General features: G+C 37.8%; 1 protein-coding gene across 2 annotated transcripts in view; it reads right to left on the bottom strand.

The window, feature by feature from the left end:
* The window catches only part of ITPR2 (inositol 1,4,5-trisphosphate receptor type 2), a 487,005-nt gene that overhangs the window by 261,274 nt on the left and 201,562 nt on the right, over nt 1-24,169 (bottom strand). For both annotated transcript variants that reach the window (XM_042991994.1, XM_042991993.1), the window contains exons 27-32: nt 11,527-11,616; nt 11,284-11,409; nt 8,154-8,276; nt 7,323-7,523; nt 5,212-5,463; nt 1,482-1,607 (exon numbers count right to left, since the gene is read on the bottom strand). In XM_042991994.1, coding sequence (XP_042847928.1) covers nt 1,482-1,607; nt 5,212-5,463; nt 7,323-7,523; nt 8,154-8,276; nt 11,284-11,409; nt 11,527-11,616 — 918 coding nt within the window. The remainder of the gene's footprint in view (nt 1-1,481; nt 1,608-5,211; nt 5,464-7,322; nt 7,524-8,153; nt 8,277-11,283; nt 11,410-11,526; nt 11,617-24,169) is intronic.

Raw genomic sequence — 24,169 nt, forward strand, 5'->3', positions numbered from 1 at the left:
GCATATAAACCATCCTTTACTTCAAGGTCTCTAGAGATACTTGCAGCCGATCAGACACAAGGGCTTTCTCTAGGACACAGGGGTAAATATGAGTGGTATGAAAGTCCTGTGTAAAACAAGATGATTTCTCCACAGGTGCTGGTTTACCTGACAAAGGTAATGAGTGGCTTTTCATTCTATAGAAATGAAGTCAAATCGGAACTGCCTTACTCCACATGTGCTTGAACATAGTAGAGTTGGCTCATCCCACACCACAGCCAAGGTAAAACAAGCACACTTCACCTGAAAACTCTGACTAAATAAAAGAGTTCCTGGACTGGAATAATAATGATTTATTTTATTTTCCAAGATTACTCTCAGATGTCTGAGTCTGTCTCGATGTTTTATCATACCCCCTTTGTCTTCTCTCCTTCCAGAAAGGGTTGTATGGAGGCAGTTAGCTAGTGGATAACAGTCAGCATCCATTCTTATAAGACAGTGGAAATATGGACCTCACTAATCCCTCTCCTCTAAATATATCTAAATGAGGCATAAAGCACTCAGGAATGCAGAGAGCCAAAGCACTGGGCCAGTCCACCATAAGTCATCATAGTTCTAGGGATTATCTATATACTATCTTCTATTAGTGCAACTCTTTGAACATTATATCCCATAACTTCAAAGGAAAACTAGAGAAGATCAAAAAATACTAACATAATAGAACCTGTATGTTTTGACAATTCAACATGCCAAAATGCGGGGGAGGGCCTAAGATAAACTAAATGAAATTAAGTGCTGTCTATAAAGAAGATTCCTTCCTTCCTTTCTTCAGTTGTGCATTCATTTACTCAGTTTTACTCAAAACCATATGCTGGACAATATCTAGAAAATGTCAACCAGCTCCACATGTCCTCTCCAATCCCCACCAAAAGTCCAACAAGAGGAAATGGACTCAGTAAAAAGCAAGAGATATTTTGACTGACAAGTGAAAATACCAGATGATTCAATTACTGGAGCACTCTCCCAAAGAAAATTCTGAATAGGCAACACTGAGCAATGCTAAGCCCTGGGTAGTCTGGTCAAGTACCTGTCTGTCTGAAAGCATGGGTCAAGGCTTCCCGAGATCTCTTCCGTCTATGGTTCATAATTGCACCCATGTTAAGAGGTTGAATACAAATTGACCTCTGCCAATATCTTCCTAACCACTGTAAAAATGCCACTAAAATCCCATTTCATAACAAAATGATATAGTCAGTTTTAAAAGGAAAAACGAACGCTTTGTTGCTACACACACTATACTGGGTATTTTGTGCACATGAACTCATTAAATGTCACAATCTTGTGAAATGCATTCACAACTTTTTCAATGTAAAGGATTACATCCAAAGTTGGCGAGTTTAATTCCAAGTTTTCATCCAGATCTTTGATACCACCTTGTCAAAATATATATCAACAGCCTAACTAAACATGCAGTACTATTTAATGATGGAAGTGTAACTCACCCTTGCCATATCCACCAAGAAGTTCTCAAATAACTTCCAAATGTGGTTACTTGTGTAGATTTCTTTCATTTCCACTTCTGTGTCCACATAACAGTGATTAACGAAATTCACATAAGCAATTTTAACCTGTGCAAGTTTCAAATACAAAAGAAAGTTTGTTTTCTTGATTGTTCATTTTCAAATGCCAATTACGACAAGTTAAGTAAAATCTGAGTGACTATCGTGGATTATAGCATGTTTTGTTTCTGCCTAGAAAGCATTCTCGTTTCCCTTTTTTTACTAAACCACTCCAGCCCCTGACCCAGGGTAAACACATGACCTAGGGGCCTGTTCCCCTGGGCCCGGTGATTGGTGTGCAAGAGTACACTTGACTTAAACCAAGTCTATTGTACCTGAGACACTGAGAGTCAAATGTGATCCCTTTCCCTGTCTTCTTTCCTCTCCCTCCCCATTTCTCTCTCTCTTTCTTTCTCTCCATCTCTGTCATTCCCCCTCCCCTCCACCTCTCTCTCTCTCTCTCTCTCTCTCTCTTATTACTAAAGTAGAACAAGGTAAACCTGAATTCCAAGAAGCCATCTTTTCCAGACGTGTGGAGGACAAACAAGCTCAGGAGAACGATGCAAAACCACAAAGAAAAAGGGACCAAGAGATGGAAGAATTCTGACATTGTTTGAATATCTTGACCTATCATAAGAACTATCCTTCAAATTTCCAAATACAAGAGCCAATAAAATTCCCTTTTTTTTATTTAAACCATTTAAGATAGGTCTCTATATTTTGAAACCAAGAGGATTCTAATATAATGTTTAAATGTATTCATTAAATACTGTTATTGCCATTCAGAAATATTTAAATTACTATTTCTGAGAAGAAACAGGCTCACAGTTTACAAAAAATTACATTATTTTAAGATGTAATAAAATTCTTTTCCATACTTAACAAAATGCCTCAAAAAGGACTGAATCTCACCAACATAGAGTGCTTCTAAAGTGTGTAGGGCAGTAGTTTTTCTTTTCTTTTCTTTTCTTTCTTTTTGATGAAAATGTGATGTGTGCTATAAACCTCCCTCAAAAATGCATATAAAATACAAAATCATGTAAACAATTTCAAGGATTCATTGAATCCAACTTAGAACCATAAGGAATACAGGGCCAGCTTTCATGCCTTCAGTGCTTATCTCTACTTGACTCTGGTCAAAAACAAACCTTCAGTGACAGGGTGCCTGTGTCAAGAACTGATTATAGGAAAGGAGACATCGGAACCATTCAGTGCATTATCATAATCATCTTGACAGCAGCTTATATTTATCCATGGTTTGCTGCATGCCAAACACCTTCAGCATTTTGTAAGTAATATCTTACTTAATTTAATCCTCCAACAATCCTCTCAGATATATACTATCCTTGTTTTACTTAAAAATTGTGGAAATTGGGGCACCTAGCTGGCTCAGTCAGAAGAGCATGCGACTCTTGATCTCAGGTCATGAATTCAAGCCCCATGCTGGGTGCAGAGATTACTTACATAAGTAAAATAAACAAAACAAAATAAAATAAAGTTGTGGAAATTGAAGATCAGAAAGGTTAAGTAACCTGTTGGAATCAGTCACACAGCTAGAAGTAACGGATCCAGGATTCTGACTCATTCTTTCATTCATTCATTCACTCAAAACATATATTTTTTAAATGTTTATTTATTTACTTTGAGAGAGAAAATGATCTGGGGAGGGGCATAGAGGAAGGGAATCTCAAGCAGGCTCTGTACTGTCAGCACTGAGCCCTTCACAAGACTCCATCTCACAAACCGTGAGATCATGACCTGAGCCGAAGTCAAGAGTTGGACACTCAACCAACTGAGCCACACAGATGCCCCTCACAACATATTTATTAAGTATAGACTTAGGTTCAGACAATATAATGGTAAATAGAAACAACCTAGTTGCTATTCTCATCAAGCTTATAATCTTGAGAAAGGATGTGAAGGCTATAGACATGTGTTAACAAAATCCAAAGGCCAAATTTCAAATTGTAGACTCGTATAGACTCTATCTACTATGGGAGGCCAGGGAAGTGTTCCTTAAAGAAGTAATGCTTGAATCAAGAAGGATGAAGAGGAGCAAGGTAGGTGAATATCAGAGGTCGGAGTGGTGTGGTCAGAAAGAACTGCATGTGGGAAGAAGCACAGTGAGCTTCAGGCCTCAAATAAAGACAGAACCCATGAATTTAAGCACTACACTATGCTTCCTTTCTTTGCCATCTTCTTTCAAACTAATCAAAGCATGAAGTACCTTTCATATGAAGTGTCAATAATTCCACAAAATTTCACAAAAATATATTTTTAAGTTCATCACTACATAGCACTAGTTGGAAGTAGGGAAGTTAATCTAACACATTCTTAAGTCACTCTAACTTAAAATGTTTGGATTTACTAAAGGAGACAGGGATGCTATTTCGAAGGGACACATGCACCCCAATGTTTAGAGCAGCACTATCAACAATAGCCAAAGTATGGAAAGAGACCAAATGCCCATCGATGGATGAATGGATAACGAAGGAGTGGTATGTATATATACAATGGAGTATTACTCGGCAATCAAAAAGAATGAAATCTTGCTATTTGCAACTATGTGGATGGAACTAGAGGGTATTATGCTAAGTGAAATTAGTCAGTCAGAGAAAGACAAATATAGTATGATTTCACTCATATGAGGACTTTAAGATACAGAACAGATGAACACAAGGGAAGAGAAGCAAAAATAATATAAAAACAGGGAGGGGGACAAAACATAAGAGACTCTTAAATATGAAGAACAGAGGGTTACTGGAGGGGTTGTCGGGGGGGGGGATGGGCTAAATGGGTAAGGGGCATTAAGGAATCTACTCCTGAAATCATTGATGCATTATATGCTTACTAACTTGGATGTAAATTTAAAAAATAAATTAAAAATAAAAAGTAAAACTGATTGGAAGGACGGGAGGGAAGATTTGAAAAAGAAAGGAAGAAAGGTGGATGGGACGAGCAGGGCACTGTTATTTTTCTTCATAAACTTTTTGCTACAACCTGATTCTTTAAAAAAAAATGTTTGGACTTATATTCAATGCATCACACATTAATGAACTTTGCAGCAATACAGCAGTAGAAAAAAAAAAGAAATTATTGCAATATACATTCCTGGAAGCCTCATTAATCCTGTTGGCAGACAACCAGTTTTTAACAAGTTTTTTTTTCCCTATTATCAGCCAAAGAAGGACAGAGAGCAAAAAACAGATGTGTGAATAAAGCAAAATGCATGTCCATATTTCCATGAATGCATTTATTCCGTAAAGCAAGGTAAACCTACAGAGTCTAATCGATGATACTGCTGCACCATCCTGGCCTCTCCTATTGATGACCGTGAATTATTTATGGAGCATTTTTTACATTCTCAAGAACATACCACAGGTTACAAGTAAATCTGTTTTACCATCTTGACATACTTAGAATTTAAGAGACTTATAGTAGCTCCCAGTAAACCAACAGTGTCTCTACTTTGAAAAATGGATCATCTTTCATAGCTTCTTGTGGAACTGAAAAAGTAAACTTGTTATGCCCTTTTAAATTTTTCTAATTACATAGCTGAGTACAATTTCTTGACTAAATACGTCATCTCGTTATAAATAGTATGGGGACTTCGGCACTTATGGACTTTATATTAATAACAATTCCATGGCTGCTAAGCTTTTGCCAGGCTTACCTCAGGGATGCAGTCATCATGGGTCACCACCCTTACTATGTCGTCCAAGGGCAGAAGGGAATTGCACTTGATTTCAGTGTAGACATTTTTCCCCTCTGTACATGCTGCCAGCAGCTCCACCAGCGTGATGTGGTAAGCTAAGGGGCCACTCTCATCCCCTCGGTCTCTCTCTGAACACATCATATGGAGAAGGATGGGAAATGAGGCTCTATCATTGTAAAATATCAGCACATCTTCACCCCCATTTATCAACTGAAACGATAATAAGAGAATCTACATAGCAGTCCAAATCGAATGTTCATCTGTGCAGTTATTTCTAAAGGCTTGGTCTATCTGGAAATACATGCATCGCTTTGTAAAAACACAAATAATGTTGCAAAAGCATAACTATACCAAGACAGAGTAGTAAAAAGATTCTGGTCATGTGCCAAGTGATTATTTATGAATACTATCAAAACCAGCCAGGGAGATATGGGGAGGATGGATAGGGACAAGAATTAAGTGACATGGATGATAGTTAATCATTCACCAGTGAGTTACCCCCTGAAATTAAACCTGCAAAATATTTGAATAAACTTACTTTCCTCTACTTCAAATAGAAGATGCCGTTGCCAAAGACATGAGAAATCTCATAAGTCTAATCTTACTAAAACAGAATAAAATATCTCCACTCCCTTCAATAGTGACAGAATAAAAAGGCAAGTATCTTGGGGCACCTGGGTGGCTCAATTTGTTAAGCATCTGACTTCGGCTCAGTTCATGATCTCACAGTTCGTGGGTTAGAGCCCCGCATCAGACTCTGCGCTGACAGCTCAGAGCCTGAGTGAGGCCTGCTTCTGATTCTGTGTCTCCCTCTCTGTCTGCCCCTCCCCGACTCGCACTCTTTCTCTTGCTCAAAAATAAACAAACAAACAAACAAAAAGCAAGTACTTTGAGCCAAATGCAGCTCAACAAGAATCTGGAAGTTCCATGTGTCATGGGCAGCAATAGGGAATGGAGGTAAAAGTGGAGATGAGAGAAAGAGAACACTTAAAAAAAGAGAGAGAGGGGAACCTGGGTGGCTCACTCAGTTAAGCGTCCAACTTCAGCTCAGGTCATGATGTCATGGTTCACAGGTTTGAGCCCCACATCAGGCTCTGTGCTGACAGCTCAGAGCCTGGAGCCTGCTTTGGATTGGGGTCTCCCTCTCTGTCTCTGCCCCTTCCCCCCACCCCCTCTCAAAATAAATAAATAAATATTAAAAAATTCAAGGCTTTAGGCTGAATTAATTTTAAGATTTCTATGGGGCAGGAGGGATCACATCGTGTCAATATAGAAGTCTTCCCCCATTCCCAAGTTTAAAGTATAGAATTATGAAATCCCCTCATATCAATATAATCTATTACGTGACTGTTTAGTCGCCATGGTTGAAAGCAGCCTTAATCCATATAGGCCTTTAGAGAACCATTAGGTCACAGAGAAATGATTTACCCAAATGGGCTCAATTTCTCCAAAGTACCACTTGGTTCCTGGTGAGTAACTTATTCATTGCATAAACCTCACTCAATGTCAAACATCACAATGAAGAGGGCAAAATAAATGAGGTACTTCAACAATTTGAGTTTCTTAAATTTTCAACTTACTCTAAATACCTACGGTTCTACCTATAATAAATCACCAATGGATAATTTCTATTAATTAATTTAATTCCCTTCAAACCTTTCTACAAATGGTAGCAGAGAATATCCATTCTATATTTGAGGAACAGAGTATCAAAAGGCAGTGGGAAAGCAAAGTTTAAACCATTGTTGTTACATATTGAAAAAATTTTAAATATAAAATGTATCGCTTCCCTTCTAAATTATAACATTTCATACAATTTTGCCATTTAAAATACATAAATTCATTAAGGATCAAAAAGAAAAATAAACTCTTGGAAAGTTATAAAATCAACATACATTATGTTCCTTCACTAGATCTAAACAAAATATATTTGTTGCTGAAGTCGTCAGGATTCAATTGCTTTCCAAACCTTTATTGTGGGGGGTTTTCTACACTATACATTCACAGAAAACACCTACTTGAGCCCATTATTTCTGGGAAGCTGCTTAAAATGCAAACTGAGAACATACCTCTGTCATTACCATATCCTGGCATTTCTTCACATATTTGCCATCTGCTTTTACAATCGTTTGCAAAAACCTCAGGTACTCCACGTGGCGGCCATGTGTCTCAATGCAGTGCACAAAGTGTTGTACTACCCTCTCGCTGATCTCATTGCAGAGATGGTAATTGTTCATGAAGATGTGCCGCATGGTTTCTGCTTCAAGGAGCTAACCAGAGAGGAATGTGCCCTTGTAATTCTGACACGATCAATTTTCTATTTTACTCTACTTAGGCTAATTTCCCTGCTTGTGATTAGTTTTCTACTTTATGCAAAGCCATAGTGGGTTTCCTGTGCAAGTCTTCTACGAAATGCAGTGAGATCATTCAACATTAAAAGAAAACTGAGCTCACAAAGGAATTTAGTTGGAAGAAGGAGTTGATTGTCATAAAGGTCAGCATGTTGGCAATGGTATTCTTGAGATTAATTATTACTCAAAGTTAGCTCTTCCCCAGGATCCGCCAACACGCATTTTACAGAGTTAACTCTACCTTTGAGTTTTCCATATTTATCTCACTCAGGGCATTTCAGTTAGATCTTTGTTCTACCATATTTTTTCCCTAACATTAAACTATATACATATAAAGGAAGTTGTCACTTTCAGGTAAAATTCATGTAATATTTCAAGTGTCTGTAAATGTTTCCTTAATGGAAATAAAACATATTCACTTTTAGGGAGAGAACCTCTACGAGGAAAAAATAAGGTGGCAAAGGCTAATAAAATTCCATTCATCAATGCTGCTAAAACAAATTTGATGGACACTTTTCTATAAATATTAGAAGTCACTAAAATACTTACACCAGGAGTTAAAAACAAATTGAGATGTTTGTGAAGGAGAACTTGGTTCTGTGGATTTCCCCGACAGAAATTCTGCAGGAATGTGTGGGCCAGATGCATCACTTCATTCATCTTTTCGTCATTCTGTAAGCGAGAGAGTAGCAATGATATGAAGAAACAAACATACCATAATACCAAATATTATGAAAAAGAACCTTCTTTCCCACATGTATTCTTTTTCCTCTCTGCCACTGTTCTATGCTCCCCCTCCTCTGTGCTCTTGCTGTTTCACCTCTCCAGGTTACCTCACTGTTACCATCCCCCACCTCCACCATCTTCTAGATGTTTCTTACCTTCTCTTTATTTCTCCTTCTATTACCTGTTCTGCTCCACACTCTCAGCCCCTCTTTGTTTTTGTTGGTCCCCAGCCTTCCTGCTTGTTCACTACCTTCACCCAAGTCTGCCTACAGCTGCATCTTCCTCCCCTGCCTCTGTGCCCACAGCTCACCTGTCCTGCCTTCCTTTCTCTCTGTCCCCTGGACCTCTCTGTTCCCTCCTCTCTGCTTTACCCCAAATCCCTCTTACCCCTCCCTTCTCTTGGACTTGCTCTCTTTCCCAGTACTTCCATGTATCTGGATATTCCTTTTTCTTGCTTCCTCCTCTTTCCCACCTTCTAGATTCTTCTCCTTCCCAAACTCTTCCCTTCCTACTGTTTTTCCCAGCATCTGTCATCTCTCATCCTCTTGCCTTGTCCCTAGTCTCTTTCTTCTCTCCACTCACTTTTCCTCCATTCCCACCCATAAATTTCTCTTTATATATATTTATGACCTCATCTCAACTCTACTTCCCCCTCCCCTGCTCTCTGCCCTCACCTTTTTGCTATGTACTTTGTCTCTTATTTCCATCTCTTTGTTTTCCTGTTCCTCTTTGCTCTCTGACCCCCTCCCTTCCCCAGTCTTTTTTGGGTCCCCCTCTATCTTAACACATGTACTCATAAGTTCTTTTCCTTATTTACTGTCATTTTCCAAAGTCCCACAACACTATCATTCACTTATAGGAATCTCAATAAGAAATGAAGTCTCGAAATTCACAAAGAATACAAAGTTCTCTTCTCAAAAGTGGTCTTTCAACAATATCACTGGAACCACCTAAGTTTTTTCTGGGTAGTTGATTATCCGATCTGTCATGTAGGCAGTGTCAGAGAACATAATGTACTCATATTTTCAGTAGTGGTTTTAATAAATAATTTAATGTTTTCTGTTTTTCCTAATCTAAGAGTCTATAGTTTATGCTATCTATAACTAACTAAACAGCCTACGATCATTAATAGACCCATTTCCTCATACTTAACTGGAGAATAAATAAAACAAAAAAACTTCATTCCTAACTGAAAAATAGAAAATTTTAATTCAAAATCTACTAACACTTTCCTTCACTTGTGTAATCCAGGGATAGATGAAAGACATCAAAGAGACTTCAGACACAGGAATACCCAATTCCCACTGAAAAGCTGGCCAGCATAGAACACCAGAGCCAGAACTACCGTATCTGACATTTCTTTGAAACTCTCATCTTATTCTTTTTATGTTTCTGAACAAGGCAGCTCTTAAAACTGAACAAATCAATCTATAAACATAACATAGTAGTAAAATACTGAATGCTACAGATATGTTTTAGAAAAAGGGACTTGATGACATGTCCAATGCCCATGTTACAATATCAAAGATGAAATAATTTGGATAATAAATGCTGAGGATTTAATACCTTTTGTTGCCTTTCAATAAATCTTGTATTGCATTCTATGCATTGAATGAATTATGCCACCCAAGGAATGATAGAATTTATAAGCTTACCTGTTAAAAAGTAAGCTGAATAGGGAAGCAAGCCTACATAAGGAGTGAAAGTCCAAGTCAGGAGAACATATGCACCAGGAAAGGCCTGGCAGGGCACGGTGGTGCTTGAGAGATAAAGGGGCATCCACCCTGGCGTGGGGGGTTGTCAGAGCCTGAGGTGCGGAGGGTGTCCACATGGAGTAGTAGGCAATAGCAGTGATGGAAGATTAGCTATTATAAAGTATTGACATGGGTAACTGTTTCAATACACACGTATGTTCCCTGGATTTGTCTATTTAGAGAGCCTAGAAGGACAAAACCCCAAAAGCAGTAAGTACACTTAATTTTCAGAACTTTGTTTCTAAACACATACTTCCCCAAACAGAAGCGGGGCCACTTAAAGAAATGGCCGACTCCAGAGCTGGAACAAGAAAAATGCAAGGTGACCTTGGAACGTTTTAAGGTGCAAAAAGCAAGAAACTATTCAAAGAATGATGTGGCATGTTAGAGGACAGAGAAGCTAATTCAGAGGAGTCCCAGTGGGCAGACTGGGGACAATTTGAGAATCAAATAGATAATTAGAGAAGCCTAGAATAACCTACTGAATAAAGAGCATCCACAAGTTTATACTGATCAAAATAAATAAGTGAATAAATAAATTGAAAGTTTGATGAAGAATGGTGTATTTGCTTAGTTTCAGAGCGCCTCTCCACAAAAATACTTATTAATTACCAAGGGAAAATGAGTGCTTCACAGTGGAGAATCCTGGCAGACACCGCCTTAATCAAGTGATCAAAGTAAACACCATCAGTAATGGGATCAAAATCAGAATCATGTGCCTCCTGATAGGAAGTGGTGGGAAGAATGTAGCCTCGCTTGTTATGTTCCTGCCAAAGATGCATAACTGAATCTAATCATGAGGAAACATTAGCTGGCCCAAATTAAGGAACAGTTTTCAAAAGAGCTGGTCTGTCTTCAAAAGTGTCAATGTCATAGGAGCTCCAAACAGCACCTGTTTCTCAAGTGGACCTTTTTGTCACACAGGACACATTTCAGATGATGAGAAAAATGTGACCAGTGACTGAGGCTTAAGTGGCAGTAAAGTGTCATGGTCTTTCCTGACCTGGAAGGTTGTTGTGTGGTTATGTAGAAAGAAGGATGTCCTTTCTGTAGGAAGCACACGCTAAAGGGCTCAGGGCTGATCAGATCGGCAACTTACTTTCAAGTAGTTCAGGGAAAAAAATTCTTGTAACTTTGCTATATATGATAGCAGATCATATCAAAATTAAAAAAAAAATTTTAAGTGACTAAGAACTAACCTTTTCATAGGGTATCTGCAGAAGATCCAACACCACCGAATGGGCTCCCATATTTTTCAGTAATCGTTGATGTTGATTCCGACACTTTTTATTCTGTACACAGAGTTTACTTAGTCTAATCAAAATCTTGAAAAAGAGGAAAAGCATTAAATATAAAAGATATAGTATTAAATATGATACACAAGCAAAAATTATTTGCCATGCAAACATAAGCCCATATAAAAATGGTGGACATCTGCTGACCTCCTTCACGATCCGGTAGTTATTACCCCTATTGCTGTCAATCTGAGGTTTCCTTGTTCCATCCTGCACTGGACTTAAAATGCTTGATTCCTAAAACAAACACAAGTATGCATTTTTATCCCATATATAACTTTGTAATAAATAATGAGTATGTTATAAAATGTTCTTAAATGTTTCCTTTGTACTTTTTTATCCCATAAAAAGTTCCTTGGTTTGAAAGAGTCATGCAAATGACTATTTCCAAATAGTCACCAAATTACAAGATAAACAGTATTACTGATAATTAAAGGATTAAGTTAAAAAGGAAAAGATAATACACATAACGTTATCAGTGTATTTCCTTATGCTAAACATATCAGATATATCATTGCTTTATATTGCCTATAGGAGAAAGAATAGTAAAAATCCAGGGCATAAAATGTGTAATTTCATCATCAGGGATAAACTACAAGGAAAAAAAGAGTGAAGAATCATATCATAACAGCTGAAAAAACACTGCAGGAATGGAAGGAAAGAACACTTTAACCCAAGAATTCTCTGCCAGGTTACCATGACATCCTTAAGAGTCATGACTTGGGGCCAGCAAAGCATGTAAAAAACCATGAAAATGAAGAAAAGAAAAGAAAATTTAAATTAAAAATAATATTCTAAAGTAGTAAATTAATAAAGTTTCCTAAGAGGTCCCAAAACACCAAAATACTTTATTGTGACAACAATTATTTGTAGCAGTACAATAAAAACACAAAGATAGGGAGTGACATATTTTATTTTATTTTTTTTTAATTTTTTTTAACATTTATTTATTTTTGAGACAGAGAGAGACAGAGAATGAACGGGGGAGGGTCAGAGAGAGGGAGACACAGAATTCGAAGTAGGCTCCAGGCCCTGAGCTGTCAGCACAGAGCCCAACGCGGGGCTCGAACTCACGAACCACGAGATCATGACCTGAGCCGAAGTCGGATGCCCAACCGACTGAGCCACGCAGGCGCCCCAGGGAGTGACATATTTTAAATATCAACTCTCGTAATCATTAAATAAAAATAAAATATGTCACAAATAATTTAATAAGTGAACATTTATTAAGACTTCACACATGCCTGGTAACAGACAAAATGAACAGATCGAAAAGAAATAGAATATGTGGTCCTTCCCACATGAACAGTACAGTCTAATTAGGAAAACTGGGAAAACATGAAAATAAAGATTTGAACTGAGCAGAATTCACTATTCAGAGAGGGAAAGGGAGAAAAACTATAGTTTTAGACAGCTTTATGAAGGAGGTCAAGTTGAAGCCAAGGTCTTGAAAGATGAAATTTATTTAAGTATGAGAGATGTGTGGAGGTAGAGGAGCACTTGTTAAGTGAAGAGGTCACTGCAGCCAAAGGGCTCTGCAGAAAGAACACACAGAATAGTGTATAGAGAAAGGCAAGAACTGTCCGTGCATCCTGTAGAGAGACCAATTAGTAGAGTGGCGCCTGATTACCTTCCTGATTTACAACACATACAAAATGGCACTGGGATGAATGTCACATCCAACTTGTGTCAAACAACACATTGAACTCCTGACTATATTGATGGTGTTGGGTTCTCACAGTTAGAGGGGACCCCCAATCTAAACCCAGGGAAAAGAAGTGACAAACATATGCAAAGCCAGCCAATGTAATTTCATTTGTCTCCAGCTGTTGTCCAAAGCCGTCTCCATGACAAATCACAAAATTAATGCAAACCAAGAAAGAAAAGAAACAAACAAACAGACAAACCTTTGTGTGCTGGTCAAAGAATTCTGATGATGGGGTGCCTGGGTGGCTCAGTTGGTTAAGCATCCAACTTCAGCTCAGGCCATGATTTCATGGTTCCTGGGTTCGAGCCCTACATCAGGCACTGTGCTGTCAGCTCAGAAACTGGAGCCTGCTTTGGATTCTGTGTCTCCCTCTCTCTCTGCCCCTCCCCCACACTCGCTCTCTCTCTCTCTCTCTCTCTCTCTCTCAAAAATAAATAAACATTTTAAAAAAAGGAATTTTGATGAAAGGCTTCAAGTAGGGGAGTGACTCTACCAGTGCAGACCCATCACCACGCCTTAGTAAACTTTGTATTCACCTTTGCTTTTGTCAGGCAAATATTGCCCAAGATGGAGGTTCCCAATCTGAATGCCAACCTTAGTAAATAACCTCTCTCACCATTTTACAGAGGCTATGAACATCTCCTCTTTTCCATCTGCAAATTCCAGTACCATCTACAAACCTACCTTCCCTGCTGGGTCTCAGAGGAAAAAACAAAACAAAACAAAACTTCTCATGCATGGCTTTTAAAAATTCCATCTCCCCTGCCTCCTCTCCCTGCTTCATTTCTGTTTCCTGTGCGTGAGCAGTTTCTACTCTCTACTGATTCATTCTCACCTCTTTAAAAATATGGCTAAGTTGAGGCTAAACTACCATTTTTAAGTGATATGCCCAACCTTGGAAGAAGTCATGCATCTCAGATTATGGCCCCTACTACATTTCCAAAATAAGGGACGCCTGGGTAGCTCAGTCCATTAAGCTCCAGACTCTTGGTTTTGGCTCAGGTCACCATCTCACGGTTCAGGGGTTCAAGCCCCACATCAGGCTCCATGCTGATGGTGTGGGGCCTGCTTGGAATTCTCTTTCTCTCCATCTCTCTCTGCCCCTCTCCTGCTTGCTCTCTAAATAAATAAATAAACTTAAAAAAATTTTTTTTAAAAGAAAAGAATACTCTCTACCACACTGTACTAAAATTGCTTTGTGTGCCAATGACTCATAATTACCAAAACTTTCTTTAGCATTTGATTCTGTAGTTCACTACCATTTTCTTTAAACCCCACTCTCTTTTCTTTATCATGCCACGATATTCTTCAAGATTACTTTCTACCTTTCTGACCACCTTATCTCTTTCACTCAATAGTATTATAATTGCAGAAAGTAACGGATAGGGAACAGAAGCATTCACAAGGTTGCTGTTGGATTGTAGGATGGTATCACCTATCTATCTATCCTCGAATAGATAGGTGCTAGGAGGGAAAGGAAAGCAGTCCAACCTCCACCACAGGTAAATAAAAGAGAAAAAAGAATGCGAGAGAGACTGTCTACAAGACGTCACTAAGTAAATCCTAAAAAGTTGTAGGAGGAAGTGTCAAGCTATATATGTAAGTGAAGCCAGTGCAGAAGAGGGAAGGAGCCCAACTGCTGATATGAATGGAAACCATTTAGATAGAAAAAGACAGGAGGTCAGAGAATGAGACAGAGTTTCTATTTGATAGCAAAAACTATTGATGAGAAATTGAAATTGTGAAAGCTAGAAATATAATTAAATTTCTTTTGTCTCTTAAACGTGGAGGTTGAATTTTTAAAAGGCCATGTTCTTTTTTTTTCTGGAAGAGAAGAAAATTAAAGACAACCAAGTTTGTACTACAAACTAGGATTAAGATATTACAAGAGTAAAGAATGACAAATCTCCTAGGGTGGAAAGGAGATCTTTCTGATATATGTCACCTTTATAAAAAAAAAAAAAAATCAGTTGAAAATACTGGCAAAGCTTTGGCAGGTATATTTAAGTCTATTTTTTCAAACAATGACCTGAAGGAAAAGCAGCTGTCTTGTTTTAAGAAAAGTAATCTCAGGCAAAATGTACTACATTACAAATCTATGCTCTTTAGTTCAGCCTGGGGAAAGACACGGACAATGCTAAACTCCCTAAGTATGGGAATTATGAAGAATAATTATTTTAATTTAAAATTTCCAGCAGTCAACAAAAGGAGGCAGCACTAGAGAATTCAAAATCAACCCCTTTTAATTTCAGAAAATAATTCAGTGTAATTAAATGGAACAAAAATATTAACCCAGAGAACATCTGGATGATTCCAAAGCAGATCAGGGGGATTTAAAAAACATGGAAATTGTATAATTACAGTCACATTTGAGTTTTTTAATTTTGATGCCAAAATGCTCTAAGTCAAGGTATTCCAAAAGTTTTCCTCCAGAAAGGGCAGAAATTGATTATACATTTTAAATCCTATATAACTTTGATCTTAGGTTAGTGGCCAACTCTACAAATCCCTGCCTTCATTCTAGTAAACAAAATATTAGTAAGCTACAAAAGGTAGAAATGTAACTTATGCAGAGCCCCAAAGCTGAGTAGGCTCAGAAAAAAAAATGCGTAACACTAAGAACAGAGCCATGCGCATAGTAGATACCCCAATTACCCTTTTGGCAACAGTGATGAAAAATAAAAATGGCTCTCCAAAAGTATTTGCACTTTACTATAATTATTTCCTATCATCTAGAAGAATTTGAATTTATTTCCTCTAATGGAATATGGGAAACTGCTTAATTCAGTGATTTTATAGAGGAAGGTAGATTTTTAATTGCATAGCATACACTGTAACATAAAGCAGTAGGTTCAGAAACAATATAGCAAGAATAGTCTAGAAGGATCTAGACATTTCTAGAAGAGTCTAGAAATTGGATGGAGAGCAAGGTTCTAGGCAGACACTCAAAGAGCGAATACTTAAACAAATACTGGTTCTGAATAGAGCTAACCCCCAAAATTTATCTTGCATCAGTCAAGGAAATGCTTTTATATCAATAGCAAAAATCATAAAGGGAAATAATTTTATATGAACTATATGATGAGTTAAATATTGGCACCAGTTAATGGGAATCTGGCTCCTTAATTTCCACAAGGGCAATCATGCTTGTAAAACAACAACAACAACAACAACAACAACAACAACAACAACCTTCCAAATCCTACTATGTAGAACTGCCTGCATCTGCAGCTGCATTATTAAAATAGCTCAGTGCATGTCTTCTCTTTGTTCCCACCCCAGTGAAGTTACAGGATGTCCTTCCTCAGCAATGTTGTCAAGTCAGCAAGACTGCAAAGCATTCTGCTCACCATCTGTATCCCTAGCCTTCTCTTCCTGTAACCATTATTCAACTGAATCAGTGGCATCATTTACCAGTCACCATCCTCCCAACTTCAGAAGTCAAATGCCTTCCTTCTCCCTTCCCAGATTCTTCCAAAGCATGGGGAAAAAAATCTAATAATCAATATTTTTTATTATAATTTAGTTTAAAGCCCTTCATAATATATGTCACCTTCCTCAGACAACAGAATGATAACCTCACTGTGGGATGGCATTTTTCTCCCTCCCATCTAAGAGTAATGTCATATACCAGTCATTTAGGAAGACTTCTAGAGGGTTGCAGATCCCTAAAATCACCCTAGATCTACTTATCTGACCTTGGATGTAAAGCTAATTTGGACAATTATGGGGTCATGGTTGACAGTTTCTGCTTCTGGTTGACATGTAAGGCTGCTTGAAGACTTGGCCCAAGATCTACAGTTTGCAGAAGAGATGGTGTCCACCATCACTGGCAGATAACTTCCCTTCAGACTTCCTTCAACTCAAATCCAAATACTTTCCCTTCTAGAGGGTAAAAACATATTCCTAACCTTACCCCAAACCCATTTCCTTTCCCTTTGTCCCAAGACAAATACAATATGGACTCATTTGACAGCATTTTAATTAGTATTTGATGATGTTTAATCAGATGTCCTAGAAAACATCCCAAATCTCCTTGGCCATCTATATCTCTGATAAATAAGGTACCAAAAGAGGGTGTGCCACTAGAGGGCACTGGAGGGAATTTAGGAAAACGGAATAAATGGATGACAGGTCTTTTCAATGTAAACTCATAGTTGTTTTCATAAAAATGCATCAGGAACCCATTACAGTATAGCAATATATAACACTTTTTACAATACTGTATTTATACTATAATACTTTTTAATATAATCCTCACCAGTGATATAAAACATAGAAAGGACAGGCAACCCTTTTGTCAACAGGGTGACACAGAATAACAAAGCACAGTACAGAAAATGAAAACAGCAATATAATAGAGTCCTTAGAGACTGTGTCTGATACCTGAGATGCTGTGTGAAAGAAGCTTCCCTAGAAACAATCATATCACAACACTCCCTGATGTAGCTGTGAGAAGGGGGATGTACACACAGAATGTAAAGGAAAGCCATCAGCACCTTCTTTTAGACTCACTCTTTAGCAAGCAAGCGTTACAGAAACGTTAGTGCCTGGTCCAATGACATCTGCTCTAATGTGAATGAATCGACTTCTATCATATTCTTATAAGCTACTTGCTGAGGAAAAGAAACCACATAAAAACTTAGAATTCTCACTGACAACTTACATGAAATTGCGAACAAATGGCAAAGTGAAAAAAAAAATAGCAAGACAGGAACTGTTCTCTATAACAAGAAGGGAAATACTAAGTTTATCCTAAAACAGCATTAATTTTAAATGTAGGCCAAAAGACAAGAAGGGAAAAGACTCTTATAGTAGAAGTAATTCAAAGAAACAAACTCAGGGGATGTAAGCATTACATTTAATAATTTGCATTATAACCAAATGGAATGAGGATGTATAAAAGTAGCATTTGGCTCAAAACCAAAAATTCATTTTCAGATGGGTATCTTGTGAAAGGACTTATTTTTGTGGCACTCACCTAAGCAATCACCTTCAGTAGCATTTGCTCAGAGGCAAAGACAGGATATGTAATGTTATATAAACAAATGAAATAAATATACAACAAGGTCTGTGGCAAAATTTAAAAAATGGAGATAAGAAAACAAATTCCAGAAAAGGAAAATTCAGGAAAGCATGCCCCGAAATCAATGGACAAAAGTTCTTAATGCAAATGTCACAGTGTCCTTCATTGGGCAGGACATGTAGGAAGGTTCTGTCTAAAGCACATGGACTCCATCTGTACCAAGTCATGAAGGTTAGAAATTGTACCCGTTGCTTTTGTCAAGAGTTAGTCAATCAGAAGTTTTGTTGAAGAAACAAAGTTTATGTAGAACTATTTTCCTGCTGTGCAGAATCAAAGTACTAACACTTGGAAAAGCACAATTTTCTTTCAAGATATCCTTCTAGAGGGATCTGCCTCCTTGCCTTCTTGCTTATCAGAGAAAAAAGATCAGAAGCAGTAGGCAAAGAATGGAAACCAGTTTTTGCTTTTAAAGAATAATAGCATATGGAGGTAATAGAAAAACCATGAGACGAGAAAGGTGTGCTCAGAGAGAAATAGAGAAAAAACAATGGAGGGAAGGGAAAAAAAGGAAGGAGAGAAGACAGGAAAGATTTAAATTCATTCTCTCACTAAGATAAATCTGCAAATGAAAATTCAAATACCTATGAGGAAAGCTGATGCTAAGAGAACAAAAATCCTTAATAATGAGTGTGTATCATTCCCAGTGAAATGCAAAATCTTCAAGGACTTATGTTTAAAATAATCATAGAGATAAAGTGAGGAATAACGTCTCTCACACCACGTGGACTCCTCTGTGATTACCACATGCCCAGGGTGACTCCATAGCATCCCTTAGCATAGAGAAAGAATAGTTTCATTGGGCAAGGGGGAAAGCACAAGCCAAGTGTCAGCAAGAAAGGCACGTGTCCCCCATCCTTCCATCACCCCACGTAGGGGCTGGGTACTATGCCAAACAGCAGCATGGGTCTAGATTTCTGAGCAACTGCTCCTACTCCACCTTGTAGTAACTTCTTATGGGGCAAGTGTAAGAGTAAATCTACCAATGAAGGTGCACACTAACGTCTTGGGCACTAGGCTGTCTGGATTTAGGCGCCCACTGTTTATAGGAATGTATCAGGAACACCACCTAGGAGTCCATAGAAATTGGACAGTTCTGGCTGAGGACCAGAGCCATAGTTCTGCCCATCAGAAGCTGAACTGGGTGCAGACACTCAAAAGAGAAGACACTGCCTCCCACACTCCCTACTCTGACCTCCAAAACAGTCCAGCCAGCTTGTTGTTTGGAAATCCAAGGATATTTTCCAGTTAATTCTGTTCTTTACATTACACATCCATTAAAAGAATAGAAAATTATGAAATTAAATGGGCAGATATAAATCTAGAATGCATGGATGTGAAGCGCAATCCTGACTTAACCCCTTTGAATATGTTTTTCTGAATTAATCCCTCTTTCCTATGTTTAGAATTCGACACATATTTGAATGTGATGAATTAGTAATACTACTGATATTTGGCAACTTGTTCTATTCTAGCCTTTAATCTTTCAACAAGGAGAGTATAGTCTTCTAATGCCCTGGAAAATAAGTTTAATAAAAGAAACTATAACATACAACAGGTAATAAAACTCATAGCTGCTAACGACCAAATCCACCCCATCCTCTGCCCTATTTATAAGAGAATCAACTACAATAATAGGAGAGTTTGGGATCATATGCTGAGATTTGTTAGTATTAGTAGATGGATTGTCAATTCACATTTCTTGCCCAAGGTAAAGGTGTCTTACCATTAAGAAAAAAAAAACCTTTCATGTTATGTTATAAGAAACATGTTTTATTAATAAGATGAAGAACCACATTTAAAAATAAAGAATCACATTAATGTTATCTGGTCTTCTGATATCTAAGCAGGCACAAAGACCCTTATGAGCCATTTTAAAACAATGCTAATCATTCTGTGTTTAGACCCTTTGTAAAGATTTACTGAACAACAAAGGATTATTATCTGTTTTGGCCTGCTAGAGTGCATGCTGCCTGCTACTGGCTGTTTCCATTGATATTGTGACATATTTCACCCTGTTGACAATAAATTGTCACGAGCTTTGGCAGTTGGTTCATTGCAAAGCATAGCTTATTTGGCTGTGTATGTTAGTAACTTTGTAGTTTCTCACTTTTTTCTCCTTGTATTAGGCTATTATAAATGCAAAACTCTCCTGTCTTTGCAATCTACCCACTTATGTATATATATTTCTACCCCTGCTGCCCTAGTTCATACCTGTATAACCTCACACCTCAATGTAAGCAAGAGGTTCCTACTTGGTCCCCACCTTTAGTCTCTTGTTCTGCCAGACTAAACTTTCCAAGATAGTATACTCACCTCCGAACCCAAGAAGTTTCAGAGGCTCCCGGTTTCCAGACACTTCAAATACAGACCACTTATTCCTGTTGAACTCTGCTTCTCTTGCTACTATTCTTTAATCTATTAGCTAATTAAGTGTTCCCAACCCTTCAAAATAGTGTAGCTTTCTCCAAGTCCTCAGGCCCACGGTGACTCCTCCCTCATTTTTACAAACACAGTTCAGTATTTAATCATGCATTTTGTCACACTGTTTGGTACACGTTCGTTCTTTGAGGACAAGAGCCATATCTTGAACATTAGTTCTGATTGCGGATATTGAATTCCAAGGAGGGAAATGAGAAGTTTAGGTGTGTACAAAGGCTTACATAGGCATGATGGGGAAGAAATTGAAATTACACTTCAAGCAGAATGTTCAAAAGAAGGATTTTGCTCTAGAGAGGCACAACAGTAATCCAACAGAGACAGTTCAGATATGGTCCACATTGCCTCAAACCTACATCAGTAAACAGATATTAAAAGGACAAATTCATGGGCTCAAAATAAAGAAGAGTTTGAAGAGTTTAAAGAAAACTTAAGAACTGTCCAATATGACAAAGTAGAAGTGTGGAGAAACCCCTCCAAGTACAACATCTAAAAGTGATAGATAAAACCTTTTAAATATCCCATTTTGGAAAAAAAAAATCCTTTTTTAGTAAAAATTTAAAAAAGGAAGTAAATAGAGGCCAGAAAACATAAAAATTCATCAAAATTTCCAAGCAGTAGTCAACCACTGGATTCAAACAGGACTGGCCCTCAGGGCATCTGTCCATATCTTATAACCTGGAGACTGAGTTTAAATATGTCTCACTCACACAATGGAAAGCAAACAAAGCCTGAATCCCAAGGAAGACAGGAGTTCTGATTAGAGACCCTGCCTTCAAACCAGGAATCCTTAGAGGAGATATCCAGAATAATAAACCAGGAAAAGATGTGGCCCAAAGAAGAACAAAGGGATACCTGACTTGGCCTTGGCTTGGTCAAAGCCAAAAAACAAAAAAGAATTCTCCTGAGCTCCTGCATACAAAGACAAGCCCATTTTCACTTAAGATTTGTGACTAGAGGGGCACCTGAGTGGCTCAGTAGGTTGGGCATCTGACTTCAGCTCAGGTCATGATCTCACAGTTTGTGAGTTTGAGCTCTGCATCTGGCTCTGTGCTGACAGCTCAGAGCCTGGAGCCTATTTCAGATTCTGTGTCTCCCTCTCTCTCTGCCCTTCCCCTGCTCATGCTCTGTCTCTCTCTGTCTCAAAAATAAATAAAACATTTTAAAAAGTTATAAAAAAAAAACATTTGTGACTAGAATTCCCACTATTAAAGGGCCCTCAAAGGTCCAAAGCCAAAAAGATTGTTTAATACAGTTACAAAAAATAAAGCAACCTAAAGTGCCTCACAGAAGCAAATGAAATTTTCTCTAGATTAAACATAACCCTCAGAGGAATTACACATATAAAGTTCCATAGGATATAAGTTCATAATAAATTTTTTAAATTACTAAATATCTAAGTAAACACATTCCCATGGACTCCTGCAAGAGTCGCAAATTTAAAACTGCAAACGACCCTCCTATTACAAAACAGCTACATCCTAGATAAAGAACCTATTTGAAGTACATTTCTGTGCTCACAGAAAACAAAGGAGAACTCCAAAACCCCATCTTCCATCTACTGGGAAAAAAAAAAAAACAAAAGAAACGAAGAAAAGAAAAGAAAAAAAGTAACCTGAAACCAAATCAGAACTCTAAGCTTCAAGGCAACATGATAAGGTTTCCTGAAGGTAAATGCGAATGCTAGCAACACAGATGAAGTCAGTTCTAAGCAAGTGTCAAATTCGGGGAACTAAACCTGAGACTCCTGCCTTCAGACAGATGTAGGAGAAGAAAGCATCGTGGTCTCAGGCCAGCAGCGACCCCTGGCATCAGGCCAAGGCAATCACAAATACAAATACTCAGGAGAAAAATATGCCCAATTTCAACCCCCATGCCCAAAGTCAAAAACATAAGAGCTCAAATCCCACACTCGAATGTTGACAGCAGCATGATTCGTAACTGCCCCAAACTGGAAGCAACCAAGATGTCCTTCAATAGGTGAATGGATAAACTGTTGTCAATCCAACAATGGGGTGTTATTCAGTGATAAAAAGAAATGAGCTAGCAAGTTACAAAAGGGCATAAAAGAACCTCAAATGTGTACTGCTAAATGAAAGAAGCCAGTCTCCAAAAACTGTATGTTGTGCGATTCCAACCATCCGACATTCTGGAGAAGGCAAAAAAATAAAGACAGTAAAGAGATCGGTGGTTTCCCGGACTCGGGGTTTCACAAGGGAAGAACAAACAGGTGGAGCACAGAGGATTTTTAGGGCAGTGAAGCTATTCTGTGTGATACCATGTGTGACGTTATGCATTTGTCAAAAGCCATAGAATTTTACAACATAAATAGTAAAACCTAAAGTAAACTTATGGGCTTTAATTAATAGTAATGTATCCATATTGGCTTATCGAAGAATAAATGTGCCATATTAATGATAATATGATCATGGGGGAAGTATATGGGAATTTACTGTACTCTGTGCACAGTTTTTCTCTAAATCTAAAACTTCTCTAAAAAAGTCTATTAAAAAAAAGGTATGAGCTCATAATCAAAGATGATCAAATATATGAGGAAACAGGCAACATGAGTGAGAATCATAAAAAAATACCCAAGGTATTCTGATCCTGGAATTATTATACACAGTCTAAAAAATAGCCATATGGAATCACAAAAATTAGCAAGCAACAAAAGATGATCAAAAATGACCAAAAGGATTGTTTTAAAAATCAAATTGCAAGTATGAAAAAATATAATGACTGAAGTTACAAACTCAGTAGGTGGACTGCAGATAAGACATATTTAAAGAGAGACTTATATGAGTCTAAAAAAATTATTCCAATTCAGCACAAAGTCCCAGGTAGGGAAAACATGAAAAGGAAATTAACAAATATTGAAGCAATCATAAATTTTAACATACACTTAATCAGTTTCAGAATTAAAGCACCACTATTCAACAGACAGCAAACTTTTCAACAGTACCAACGGAAGCCTGAAGACATGAAATATTATCATCAGAAGTGGGAGAAAATATCTTTCAACCGATAAAAGGTGTTTTCCCAGAAAAAACTAATTTTAAATTTATAGGCATCAAATAAAATAGCCTTAAAACATGTCAACTAGGGGCACCTGGGTGGCTCAGTTGGTTAAGTGTCTGACTCTTGATTTCGGCTCATGTCATGATCTCATGGTTTGTGAGTTCAAGCCCCACATCAGGCTCTGCACTGACACTACAGAGTCTGCTTGGGATTCTCTCTCTCCTTCTCTCTCTGTCCTCTTCTGCTTGTGTGCATGTACTCTCTCTCTCTCTCCCTCAAAATAAACACATAAACATTAGTTTTTAAAACATGTCAACTATACACAAATTTTTTAAAAAAGTTAAGTGGAAGAAAACCAAGCAAACAAAAATAGCCTTAAAACATACAAAGTAAAAATTAATAAAACTACAGGAAAAAATTCATAAACCTACTATTGTAGTGGAAATGTCAACAAATCTCTCTCAATTACAGATATGTCAAGAAAACAAAAATATTAGTAAGTAGATAAATGATTCAAACACAAGAAGCTTGGGGCACCTGGG

Source organism: Panthera tigris, chromosome B4, assembly GCF_018350195.1.
Source record: "Panthera tigris isolate Pti1 chromosome B4, P.tigris_Pti1_mat1.1, whole genome shotgun sequence".
Taxonomy (NCBI): Eukaryota; Metazoa; Chordata; class Mammalia; order Carnivora; family Felidae; genus Panthera; species Panthera tigris.